The sequence below is a fragment of the Ovis canadensis genome, chromosome 3 (assembly GCF_042477335.2).
Source record: "Ovis canadensis isolate MfBH-ARS-UI-01 breed Bighorn chromosome 3, ARS-UI_OviCan_v2, whole genome shotgun sequence".
NCBI lineage: Eukaryota > Metazoa > Chordata > Mammalia > Artiodactyla > Bovidae > Ovis > Ovis canadensis.
Window position 1 is genome coordinate 157,002,945 of NC_091247.1, and position 13,412 is coordinate 157,016,356.

The window sequence follows — 13,412 nt, forward strand, 5'->3', positions numbered from 1 at the left end:
GCTGGAAAATATTTTGAGAAAGTTTAAGATTCATTTACAGATTTCAAAAAAGAACGGAAATTACAGCACATCTGAGACAAAGACCCATTATATAAAAAGTAGTACTTGAGTCCACTTGATTAAAAGACTTTTATGACCATAAGTGTAACTGCATCCTCTAGTTTAAAAAAATCTGTTAAGTGTAACACCTGCTGAACTATTTTCAATTCTTCCTCCTATACCTCAAAGAGCTACTGAACACTACCCAGAAGGCATACGTTCGTAAGTAATATTGCTTGATTTACAGAACTCTTTCCAAAGGAAAAATTCAAAAGATGGTTATTGGATATTCAAACAATACTAAGAAAAATACCTGACATTTTTCTCTCATCATTTCTGTAATTAATAAATGAGTCTGGCTTGCCCAAACGTTAAATTATGAAACCACACTATGCAAAACGCACCTATCACATTTAAAAAGAAGTTAAACCCATATTTATTTAACTAGCACTGTTAAACATTACACAAAACACATTCAAGTGGCAAGTAATTATAATGCAAGCCCTTGCATGGCAATCCAAATTTATTGAACTACTGATGCTAAGTTATACAAAATTGCACCACTTTAATTAAGGCTTTTAGTTTACATTTGGCCACCTCAGAAGTAGTTGTAACATTAGGTTGGTCAATTTAAATACTGTGGCTCCCTGTTGGATAGACACACAATCTTTACACCCAAACGTTAATGCATACAAAGCAACAAGGCATTGTTAAATAAAACAGCAATAGTTACTGCAACTTAGGCCTTGTGACCAATTACACATGATTAAAATTACTTCCCACATTCACATCCACAGTACTCTTCCACCATTTAACATCTCAACCAAAACGTTACACATGGGAAACAATCACTAACAGGCAAAAATACTAAACCTGTATATTTGGTATTGCAAATACACTTATGCATGAGCAAGCAGGGGATTCACAGTGAGAATCTACAGCTGCAGAAGCCTGAAAATGATTTACAAAAATTGTTAAATCATTAAAAAATTGTTTGAAAATATACACTTCTTGTTGTAGACCCCCACTGTACACACAACTATAAACATTGTTCCCTATGTAAACAAAAAAGGAAACATATAATAAAAGATTTGAAAAGTCTGGACATTTCCTTCCCAACAGATATTAAAGGCAACGTCTTTAATCTAAGACATTATACCGAAAGGACTATCATATTTTAAAGACAAGATCACTGTCTCCACAGGTTTTTTAAAAATTAAAAAAACTATATAGCTGTGTTAATCAAAGCGCTTATTTGTACAATACAATGATAATGACCTTGAATTTCTTAAAAAAAATTACAATAAGCTACAAGTATCAAAGAAGCAAAGTTATCTGGAGTAGTCTATATAGGAGCTCTTTGGACTTTCTTTTATTATGCTAAAATAGTGGTGCTTTTAGGATTTACATTATTGTACTCTCCAATACAAAGTATGGGGTGTGTTAAAGTATACAGTACACCATTTTCATACATGTACAACATTGGTGGATGAAAAATGTCTCTTAGCAGTAATACTGGATTGTAGCCTCTGGTTTTACCAGCTGCATACTCTAGGACTATTATATAAGTAAAAATCTCTCTGTGATACTGGAAAGTGATTAGAATGTGCAAACTGATGTAGTAGGTTTCATCCGCCTCTTACAGGGTACCACCACAGAAAGTCCATTTAAGATGTTGGTAGGTTTAACAAAGTTGGAATGCTGGCACTGTTGAATTGGGCAACAGTTCTTCAGACCTGTCAAAAGGAGAAAATTAACTGAAAACACAGGTTGTAAACAGCACACTAAAGATCAAAAGGACATATTAATACAACAGTGCTAAAGTATCAGAAATAAATATAATACAGGTTCCTATCCTCATCATTACATTATGACCATGTACTATGATTCACAGCAAAGCACGGGTAGACATATTCTGCTGCCTTCCTGAAAGGCACTCAAGTGAAAGCTGAATGTACTTAAATGCAAATTTCTTTGTATTACCTCCCAAAGATTAAAAGCAGGAAAACTAAAAACAAAACCAAAACTCCATATTAAAATTTTACATCAAGTCGACTTGACTAGAATCAAACAGGCAGCAATACTACCAACATGGCTGGCCTATGAGAGTGTTTATAATCCTAGAATTACATCGTTGAGTACAGAATGCACATCTGACCAAGCTTTCCAAGACTTCTCTTCCCTACTCTTCCAGCAAGTGGCTAAAAAGCTGGTGTAGAGAAGTCAATAAAACAAATTTATTTCATGAAGGCTCTCTACAGTTGACAGTTATATAGATTTTTAATTCTATAAAACAGATCCTACTTACTTTAAGAGAAATGTCAGAAAAGGCTGTTATTACACTAAAATCTTATCTAAACTTAAAAGGGTAAAATCAGAATTTATCAGTCTGTCATTTATTTATTTACTTTGGATGATTTTCTGTACATACGCCTGGGCTAAAAAAATACTTCCTTTTTATATTGGTTTTCTGGGAATCAGACTTGCTCCAGAATGTTCATATAGATATGGCTGATGAAATAATTTCCACAAATGCTTTGAACTTTAAGCCCTCGTTTACAGACTGAACGAGTTTCCTAAGTTTTCTAAATCTTAGCAGACTGAATGGAGCAAACTGGAAAGGACAGATGGCAGAGTGAGCTCAGGCACAAGTGTGCTGTTAAGAATGGCCAAGTAGTTGGAAAGGAGAGGATATAAAAAATGAGAAGTTGTATCTCTAAGCACTAAGTCGTAAGTGGAGAGTAGGGACAAAACTCTACAAAACTACAGAATCAGAGTACTATGGTTGTACAGGGTCATTTAACATGGGAAGAAGCAGAGCTAGTCCAAAGTTCCCAACGGTAAGAATACAGTAGAAAAATATGGCTTAATGATACTTGGCAAACAGCAGCTAACAGATGAGGGTTTACCACGTGCCAGGTACTGAACTAACTGCTTTGAAAGTATTAACTCATTTGATATAACTGTTTCAAAAACTATGTTATAGTGATGTTTGCTCAATTTTCCTTTGTGGTCTCATCTCAAGATTGCATCCATGGTTCTCTTTGCCCAGGAACTCTTTACCCTCTAATTTCTACTTATCCATCAGATTTCAACTTAGATGCTCTCACTCTGAGACTTTCTCTGAATCCATAGTTCACATCTGACTGGTTTGGTGCCCCAATTAAATACTCTTGATAGTACCCATAACAGCATAGTGACTAATTATGGACTTTGGCAATCAGTTCAGAGTTCAAATTCTGAGCCATGTACTCAGATCATTAGATTCAATTCTGACTCTGCTATTCACTAACTATAGGGATTGAACAATCTTTCTGTGCCTCAGTTCACTCATCTGTAATATGGGAATTATAATAATTCTGCCACACAGAATTGTTCTGAGAATTCAACTAACATATAGGCAGTACTCTGTCTGCTACATGATGTCAGGGGTTTTAATTATCAGTATCATGCTGCATTTATTCCGCCAACAGCATTTATAATATTTTGCAACGGTTTGTTTGACTTTTACACTAGACCTTTATTAGCTTAAGGCAACAAAGAAGAGAGCAGAGAATATTGATTTTGATCATCACTATGTTGCCAGCACAAACCAGTGACCCACTGAGACGTGAGTGTATACTGGATAAACTCATTTAGAATACTTAAGTGGAATACCTTACTTCTCATGATCATATATAAGTGAAATAATTATTTCAATTACTAGGATATCATATTAACTCGTAAGAAGTAACCATTTGTTTTCTACAACAGAAAACTCTATACTTGCTTTTTTGACCTTTAATAAAGTTGAGGTTAAAAATTAGAGGAAACAAACAGAACAGAAGAAAGGATAAATTAACATACCTGGCTCAGAGCTACAATGCATTTAGTATATTAAAGCAGCTGACATGACGACTTTTTGCGGGCCTTCCCAGGCACTGGAGTTTTTCTGTTAATTTGTCGCACTAGGTCATAGAAGATCTGCAAACATTTATTAGTTTTTTATTTTAAATTGCAGGGAAACCACCACCCCCCCCCCCCACCCAAACTACAAGTGAAAGAGTACAATGAAAAAATTGAACTTTCCATAACTCTTCTCCAGAAAGCAAATATTCTGTTCATTTAAGGAACGAGAGTAAAGCCACGTATTCTTATAATTGTCAAGTGCTTTTCTGTTTATTTTTTGGGAGGGCTAACATCATTCTCCTTAAAGTAAATATTGAGTAGCTGCAGAAACCTTAGTTTAGTCAGAACATTTATCATCATCCAGAGAGAACAATCCTTTACTCTTCTTTGACTCTATGTATTCTTATTCTACAACATAATTTTAAGTTCCTCTTGAATTTGTCATCTTTTATGTAACATTGTTCATACATCTGAGGATTAAATCTGTCTTCCCCACCCCTATTCTTTTCCATCTAATTTCCATCTTCATTTTATGGTAAATTCTACTGTACCACCAGTGTTTAATAAAAGAGGCTCAAATAGTATTATTGCTTGTTAGCATGCTAATTAACATATTTAATTAACTTGGGGTTGTGTTAATACACACTCATTATTTTCCATTAATTCTGAAAGCTAAATTCCAAATCAAGAGTTCTATTACACCATACCTCATTAACATTTATTTTTGATTTTGCAGAGGATTCTAAGAATGCACAGTTGTTCCACTGTCGTGCTAGATTTTGACCTTGTTCCTTTCCTACAACTCTTTCATCTTCCAAGTCACACTTATTACCAACCAGAATCATTGGAACCTAAACGGGTAAAAACAAATAAGTAAATAAATATGCTACATAAATTCAAATCAAAATTCTAAGAGTCAACCATAAGGATTAGTTTTTATTTTATGCCAGAGAAAAACACTAAATTAATAAGGTGTGCTAAAACTGACAGTTAAATATAAAAGCATTAGCAATTAACTTAAGAACTTGTCACATAAATTTTTTAGAAAACTAGCTATGATCTACTTATAAAAGAGGGAGGAGAACCATGAAAATTGTATCAAAACAGACTTTTATTTTAGGCATCCTGAGCAGCATGCAGGATCTTAGCTCCCTGATCAGGGACTGAAGCCATGCCCTTGCAGTGGAAGCACAGACATAATCACTGGACTGCCAGGGAAGTTCCTCATAATGAACTAATTATAGCTTATAGTAAGAAAACACAAAACCTTTTTAAAAAGAAAATGCAAAAGGAAATTTCATAAAAAGTCAACATATTCCAAAATTTTAAAGTGTTTCTCCAAGGGACATAAATAAATTTCAGATTTTCTGGTTTCTTAACAAGTATTTATCAAATAAGTCATTCTCAATTTCATAACACAAAAAAGGAGAAATTTAGAAGGTAGATAAAATTTAAGGTAGAATTTTTAGCTTTTCATATAGTCTATGTTAAAAACCAAAAATTAAAATCATCTTAATTTACTAAACATCTAGACCATATGAAGCATGTTTTTGGACACTACAGGAAAAATAATCCTTATTCTGTAAAACTCCTACTAATCCTTTAGAGATTGGCTCTCTAAAGAAGTTTTGGAAAAAATCCAAACTAGAAAATCAAGATTTGTGGCTTTTTAAGGAACAGATATATAGTATTATACTAGTAAATACCTGTTTAATGTAACTGATCGAAAACCTACAGTAGTTACCAGAGACACTGGTAAACAGCTTTACCAACTAAAGCTGCTAAACTAAAGTATGTTAAAGAAAGAAAATGAAGTCTCTTAGTCGTACCCGACTCTTTGCAATCCCATGAACACTAGCCTGCATCAAGCTCCTCCGTCCATGGGATTTTCCAGGCAAGAGTACTGGAGTGGATTGCCATACCCTTCTCCAGGGAATCTTCCCGACCCAGGGATCGAACCCAAGTCTCCCGCATTGTAGATAGACGCTTTACCGTCTGAGCCACCAGGGAAGCCCTAAGTATGTTAAGGTCCCCCCAAAGGCGTCCTGCTTCAGAAGGCGAGGAAATGAGGATATTTCTAATTGGTGCTCTCAAGCTCTTGAAATAGTTGCTATAATTAAACTATACATAGTACAGTGCTTCTTAAAAGTATGATGCCCAGACCAGCAGCACCAATACCATCTGGAAATATGTTAGAAATGCAAATTTCTGAGCCCTATTCCAGACCTACTGAATCAGAAACTCTCAGAGTGGGACCTGGCAATCTGTTTTAACTAGCTTTACAGGTGATTCTGATGCAAGATGAATTTATATACATAGCGTGACGAGGAATTTTAAAAATCCTTTTGTAGTTTCCTACAGGGTTAAACTCCATTATGGTGTACTTGGAAGGGGCGTGTTACTTAACATTAGAATTGAATATATTTGTTGGCTTTCTTGCTTCTTCTGTCATAATTGCTTGAGATGTGTTCATGTGTTGTTCTGATTCCTATTAAAAAGGCTCTTAAATCTACCAGAACGTCATCTGCTCTATTAGTAATATTTGCCACCAACACCTCTCCCCCTTCTCCACCAAACACAAGATTCAAAAATATGAAGGGAAAAAAACAGGAAGGATATAAATTTTATTTTACACAGGAGGAAGATATTTCTCACTTTTTACATTTTGTACAGTGTTAAAGGTATGTTTTTCGCTTTCAAAGAAAAAGCTTTTGAAAAACAAACTCCTCAAAATAGATGAAGTTTAAATTGGATTTAAATTCAAACTTTTAAATCGGATATCAGCACAATAAGTGTTTGAAAGAAAATGTAGTTATTATGAAGCCAGCTTACATCATCCGTGTCTTTAACTCGAAGAATCTGTTCTCTCAGATCTTGTAAATCATTAAATGTGGACTGTGCTGTGATGGAATAAACTAATGCAAAGCCTTGTCCATTTTTCATGTACAAATCCCTCATTGCTGTGAATTGTTCCTACAGTTGAAAGAAAGAATCATTAAAAAAAAATAATGTTTTGACAGTTAATTTGACAATTTTCAAAGTCTATATTTAGAGCTCAAAGAAGAATGTAGTAGTGTTATGTAACATCTCTTAAAACTGTAGTCCGTGGCTATTTGAAAAATTGGTATTTCAAGAAATAAGTGTTTTATTTAAAAATAATACACCAGAGCAGGCTTATGTGCAGTAAATGCACTGAAGTGGAAATGTCCCATCTTCAAATGCTGCTTGAAGGCAGCTTTTCAAGCCACCATATGGAAGGCACCCAATCGAATCACCATTACTCACAGCTAGCTCACAATGCTCCAGCTCTCCGAGGTCCACCAGCAAGTTACCTACATGGTGACATTTTCCCACACTTCCTCCTTCACTAGACTGTAAGCTTTTGAGTGTAAGAATACAAGCCACGACACATATCAGGTACTCAAACATTAGATGAATGAATACCACACATCCAGAGTAAATCTTCCCTTCACCTTCAGATACCATCAGATCTAGCTGTTCTGTAAATATATTGAAGGATGAAAGGTACTATTCAAAATACTTCACACAGTCACTGAGGAATCTCAGGTATTTCCCACATAATTTAATATATGGATATATAGCCTAACTTTCTTTAAAAGTACTAGTGAAGCTATGAAAATTTTCATACAAATTTTCTACTTATTTCTTCAGTAAATAACCCATGCACACAAGAAAATAATTCAAGGGGATAAGGAAGACAGCTTTAAGACTTAATGCAAGCCTTACTGTTAAATAATGTTTATCTGTAAGTATACCAGCATTTATAAGGCCAACACTGCACAAGCTGTGCATACACTTGGGTAGTGCTTTACATACCGTTCCTGCAGTATCCAAGATTTCAAGCATACACTGCTGTGCATCTACTTCAACTTGCTAGGGGGGAAATTAAGGTAGATCTTCATTTTTTTTTCCTGTATATAAGACTACTTTAATATGTATAATATTAATATGATATTTAAAACAGACACAGATTACAGCAACTTTGATACTAATCTCAAGTAATACATGCTCTAACGAAACAGGAGAAAAAAATAGCTGGATAACTAACGTTTACTGACCCTCAAACTGCACTTAGTGTAAAAACCATGAGTTCTCAATTTAATATAAAGATATCTACAAGATATACAAGCTCCAATCTCAATGTGAATCACTCAGCACTTAATTCTGCAGAGGAAGTAATTTCAAATCAGCTCAAAAAATTTTTATTTAATGCAGTAATAGTTCCAATAATGTCAGAAGTAACTATCTTTATCAATTCTGCCATACTTTAGATATACTTTCCTTTTGCTTATAACTACATCCCCTTCACTATATTGGAACAAAATTTTTGGTAGCAAGGAAGAAGAGCTATCAAATAAATTATATATCCCTGTACCCTTTAAACCTAACATTTCCTAGGAAAAAAAGATACAGATGCAGAAAAAAGAGTAATGCTGCCTCAGAGCTGGGGTCCAGAAAGGGTTCCTAGTTTTGGCAGACTGTGGACACAGAAGAGGAATGGAAACAGTGTCTGCACCGCAGCAAGGGCCAGGCTGGCTGCTTTAAGGCGGCGGGTAATTCTCTCCCTTGTAAATTAAAAATGTCTGCATATTAAGTTTTATTGTCACGTGTTACAGAAATGAACAATAAACTTTTCTACTATTATGAGCAGTGGAATTTTCTCAAGGAGTTGTAAATAGGAAGGTTAGGGAGACTTTTGTACTTACATCTTTATATAAAAAGCAGGGAGCCTGAGAGTCATTCAGTCTTTGGTGGGCAGAAAGAGGGGAGAAACATGGAACTACCCACCTGAAGTGGATGTCTCAACTCTAAAGTCAAATTGTAACAAATTACAACTTGGGGGTCAGTGTAAACTTAAAATTCTTTGTGAGCAAGAAAGAAAGATAAAGCAAGAGTGATTAAGATTCTTGTAAGATGGTAAACATGCAATGCCAGGAAATAATCAGATGTGAGTTCTCCCCACTAATTTTATAAATTAACTCTGCTCCTCATCCTATACTCTATAGACAACATTTAATATTTATTAAGCTAAAAACAATAATTTATGTTTACAGTAAAATTGAAAGCAAAAGCCTTCTAAAGTAACATACCTTCCTATAAGAATCTTCTATCGTAGGATCATATTTTTCAACAAAAATTCCTTGAACAAACTGTACAGTCTGAAAAAAATTAACATACCATTATACTCCCTCAAAAAGAAAAATCCAAGTCTGCACATTCAAAAATATTAATTTCACATAAGTAGTTATACCACTGATAAAAAAAAAAATAACCACAACTACCTTCGAACATAAGTATTTGGTGGGAAAATTACCTCAGAAAGCTTTAAATATTAATAATCATAACGTTCCTTATTGGGTAGGTCTAAATTTAGAGCTCACATATTTAAAAACTGTTAAATGGTTCCTATTTCAGTTTTAGGGCTTCAATGTGAATTTCAGTTAGAAAGTGGCTAATTATTTGGTGAACACACACATGTGCACACTCACAATGCCTCTCCATCACTTTGAATATGTTCACAAATGAAAACACAGTTCATACTCCATTGTACACACTTCTCTGTTTGATCCAAGCAAGTCAAATTCTGTGCTGGGTGTTTATGTGACAAGCACGTGGCAAAGTAAGATGGTCAGTCTATCTTGAGGTGGGGCTTTACTAAACTCTGAACCATTCTCCAAGTTATTTCCCCTAAGTTTCTCCCCTTCCTACCTACCATTGTCAAGTTGTGTCTTCTTTCTTACTTTACTATTTTTTGATATAAAAAAACATGGTGGGACAGTCAAAGGTAAACTTCGAAAAAAGTTTTAAAAATATAGTTATTTAATTTTTATAACATAAAACTTATATTTTTTAAGCCAACTCACAATGAAATGGACCAAAATTTATTTCTATCTTGCTCTGAAATGCAGACAGACATAGACTTGTATGTGCTCAAGTCCAAACTGGGCTTAAGTCCAAACTGTATTCTGGTCTGGAACCCATGTTCCAGAGAGAATATGATCTCCCCAGATACAACTAAAAGTTGTCTAAATTACAAGAAAAAATATCATATTACTTCTAAAATCAATGAGATTTCACCTTAACAAAAAAATAAGCAAAGCCTAACACTCAACAGAAAAAGAACATGTCTTAAGTGTGAATAGCTTGGGTACAGTGAGAATGTCTTACCAGAGCAGATTTTCCAACGCCTCCCGAGCCAAGAACGACTAGCTTATACTCACGCATGGTGCAAACTTGTAAAAGCTAGTACCTTATTAAGAAAAAAAAAAAGAAAGAATTCTTAAATAATATCCTTGCATTCATGTGCTTCTTATATAAATAAAACATTCAAGCATTTATTTAAAATGACTACTATACCATACTAAGATGGAGCATTTCATAAACAAACTTAGTAAATAATGCTACTGGTAGGGCTCTTTATAAAACATCAGAAGAAGGAAATTGCAGAATTCTAGACATGATTCTTAGTCCTACCCTATATTCAGTTACTAGAAAATACTCTATCAAGAAAAACGGGGGTAGGGGGGAGAGGACTGAAAAACTGCATTAAGGGGCATTCTATTGGCTAAAAGATGGCAGTGATATACATGTTATCTCCTTTTCTGAACCACTTGTAATCCTGAATCACAAGTAGTTGAGGTCTACTAAGTACAAGGATATCCCCAATGAACAGCAAATAAAATTCCTGCCCTCAACTGAGCTAACTTTCTGGTAAAGATGAACAGTATAGAGGAGGGATTTGCAAACAAATCCAACTCCCTGTTTTTGCACATAAAGCTTCACTGAAATACAGCCACATCCATTCATTTGTATTGTCTGTGGCTGCTGTCTTGTAATGGCAGAGTTAAGTCCTTATACCAGAAGCTATCTGGTCCACAGAGTCTAAAATACTTACTATTAATACGAAGCATTCATAGAAAAAACTTGCTGGCCTCTGAGATACATAAATGGTAAATGAGTTAGCGGAGAAAGCTGACCAAGTATCTATTACTGAAGTTTGTGTGCCTGTGTGTCTGAGAGAAGGTTGAGGGTGGTGTTTGGATGGGGTGGCAAAGAGACCAAAAACGGTCAGGAATCAAAAGTAAATCTCAAGAACATGAGTGTCCAGACTGATAAAAGTCTACTGAGTATTCAGTATGATGAAACAGGGAAAATCAAATAAACATAAAACCCCAAAGAAACAACCCATACCAAGGCTCATCATTTTAAAATTTTAGCTTACTACTGAGAGGGAAAGAAGATCCTGCAAGTTTCCAGGATGGGGAATAACGTGAGAATACAAAGCTCCCACATTTCTAGAAAAAAAAAAATAATAATTTGCTAGTGGCTATGGTACAAAAGTAGCCACCAGACCAGGCTTTAAATCCTCTTCAATGAAGAGATGACAGTTCTTTACTTATAGTAACACAATACCAGGACTGGTCTGAACACATTTAACCCACCAATAACTATTTACTTTAGTAAATACACTTCTGTGACCAGCCTTTTATTGATACCTGCTTCCCTGGTGGCTCAGATGGTAAAGCGTCTGCCTGCAATGAGGGAGACCCAGGTTCGATTCCTGGGTCGGGAAGATCCCCTGGAGAAAGAAATGGCAATCCACTCCAGCACTCTTGCCTGGAAAATCCCATGGACAGAGGAGTCTGGTAGGCTACAGACCATGGGGTTGCAAAGAGTCGGAGTTCTTTATTTATAGTAACACAATACCAGGACTGGTCTGAACACATTTAACCCACCAATAACCAGTTACTTTAGTGAATATGCTTCTGTGACCAGCCTTTTATTGATAGCCTCTTACTTCTCAGTCAATTAAGAATGGACTCACTTTGACATATTTCTTTGTATTAAACCTCTTTATATGTTCTTTCTTTCTGGTCCATACTCTTGGAAGAAATCCTGTGTTTTATTTATCTGGTAGCTCAGATGGTAAAAGAATCTCCCAGCAATGCAGGAGACTTGGGTTCGATACCCTGGAGACGGAAGTGGCAACCCACTCCAGTATTCTTGCCTGGAGAATTTCATGGACAGAGGAGCCTGGAACAGGGCTACAGTCCATGGGGTTGCCAAAGGGTCGGACACGACTGAGCAACTAACACTACTACTATACGCCATCCTTTGATTTCTCCTTCGGATGCCGTGTTTAATACCAAGGATGACTTTTCAAAAATTTCTCCTTCACTTGTGCCTTTAAATACATGGATCACTTACTGTATTTTTCTCCATTCCTTAACTGGGCGGGGGGGGGGCGGTGGGGGGGGGGCGGTAGGGGGCCCTGGAAGAGACCAAATTTAAAAAATACCAAAAAAGTCAGTTGCTAACTTTCCCACTTACTAGTTCCTATATTTTATTTCTAAACTTAGTGAACTTATCATTTCCATAGACTTCTCTCCAGTACTGGAACACTCCTTAACTTTCGTGAACTGCACAGTTCTTACCAGATATTTCATGAAAAAAGATATAAATAAAAGCTGAACCACCTTTCTCTTTAAAGAATATCCCACATGGTAGTGTGCATTTAATTTATGACAAATAAGTTGTTTTCTGTAAATGTGTAACTGGTCAGGTTTATTTCTTTTAATGTAAAGTCATTTAAAAATAGGATTACTTAGGTGGTAATTCTATTCAGCTCCATGTAGACATTATCCAACCACCCAGACCTACATTAATATTTGAGAAATATTTAAAAATAAACTTAGGACTCTAATGAAAGACATCTTCAAATTTGTGTTTCTGAACCCAGCTAGACGGAACATGGTAACTTTGGGGTCAATAATTTATTAAACAGCATCCCAAAGAGCAAATCAACTAACTTTAACACAAACAGACTTATTTCCCTGAATCTTTTATCCTTTAGGCAGCTGGGCTGTGCCACTTATTGATTCACTTCTTTGCAAGTGTCATAACTTAAAAAAAGAGAGAGAGACTTCAGTGAACACCCAGAAAAATGCCAACAATCAGCAACTGTCTACCTTAACTGATGCTGCTTTTACAGTTGATAATTAATTCATTCCTGCCTTTGAAAGTTTGTGGATCTTTGGACTTTGAAATTCCCTAAAGACTCTGTAAGACTAGTAGTCTGCTCTGATCAGGGCAGGCAATATGAGACCAGGGTATCGTTTCCTTAATTAATCAATAACTTCAGCTATTGAATGGTATTGCTCATTCTTTGATTGTCCACTTAAGATCCTCCTCTGGCATCATTCCAAATGATGCCCTCAGACAAACAAGCGTACTGAATGGGCTGCCTGTGTCCAACTTGTTTGTTCTTAGATTTTCCTATCACATGAGTCAGTAACAACAATGATGGGTGCTCCAATAAGTTCCTTGAGCTCACACTGTTAAATCTGTTATTCTAGGATTTGTACCAAGTAGGTTTTTGTATAAGGCAATTTAGGCTTTTGATTTTGGCCTGGAGCGTACTATTTAATATGTATTTTTGCCATTAGTTCATAATTCTTCAGCTA

General features: G+C 35.5%; 1 protein-coding gene across 3 annotated transcripts in view; it reads right to left on the minus strand.

Annotated features, from left to right (window-relative positions):
- Positions 1–529: 529 nt before the first annotated feature.
- RAP1B (RAP1B, member of RAS oncogene family) overlaps positions 530–13,412 on the minus strand; it is a 100,041-nt gene continuing 87,158 nt past the window's right edge. For 2 of the 3 annotated variants that reach the window (XM_069584690.1, XM_069584691.1), the window contains 7 exons: positions 10,117–10,198; positions 9,039–9,107; positions 7,765–7,821; positions 6,760–6,900; positions 4,635–4,778; positions 3,886–4,002; positions 530–1,775 (listed from right to left, as the gene is read on the minus strand). In XM_069584690.1, the coding sequence (XP_069440791.1) occupies positions 3,916–4,002; positions 4,635–4,778; positions 6,760–6,900; positions 7,765–7,821; positions 9,039–9,107; positions 10,117–10,173 (555 nt within the window). In that variant the 5' untranslated portion in view covers positions 10,174–10,198 and the 3' untranslated portion in view covers positions 530–1,775; positions 3,886–3,915. Of the gene's footprint in view, positions 1,776–3,885; positions 4,003–4,634; positions 4,779–6,759; positions 6,901–7,764; positions 7,822–9,038; positions 9,108–10,116; positions 10,199–11,170; positions 11,246–13,412 lie in introns of those variants that run through there. The other variant, XM_069584692.1, reaches the window with a different exon arrangement.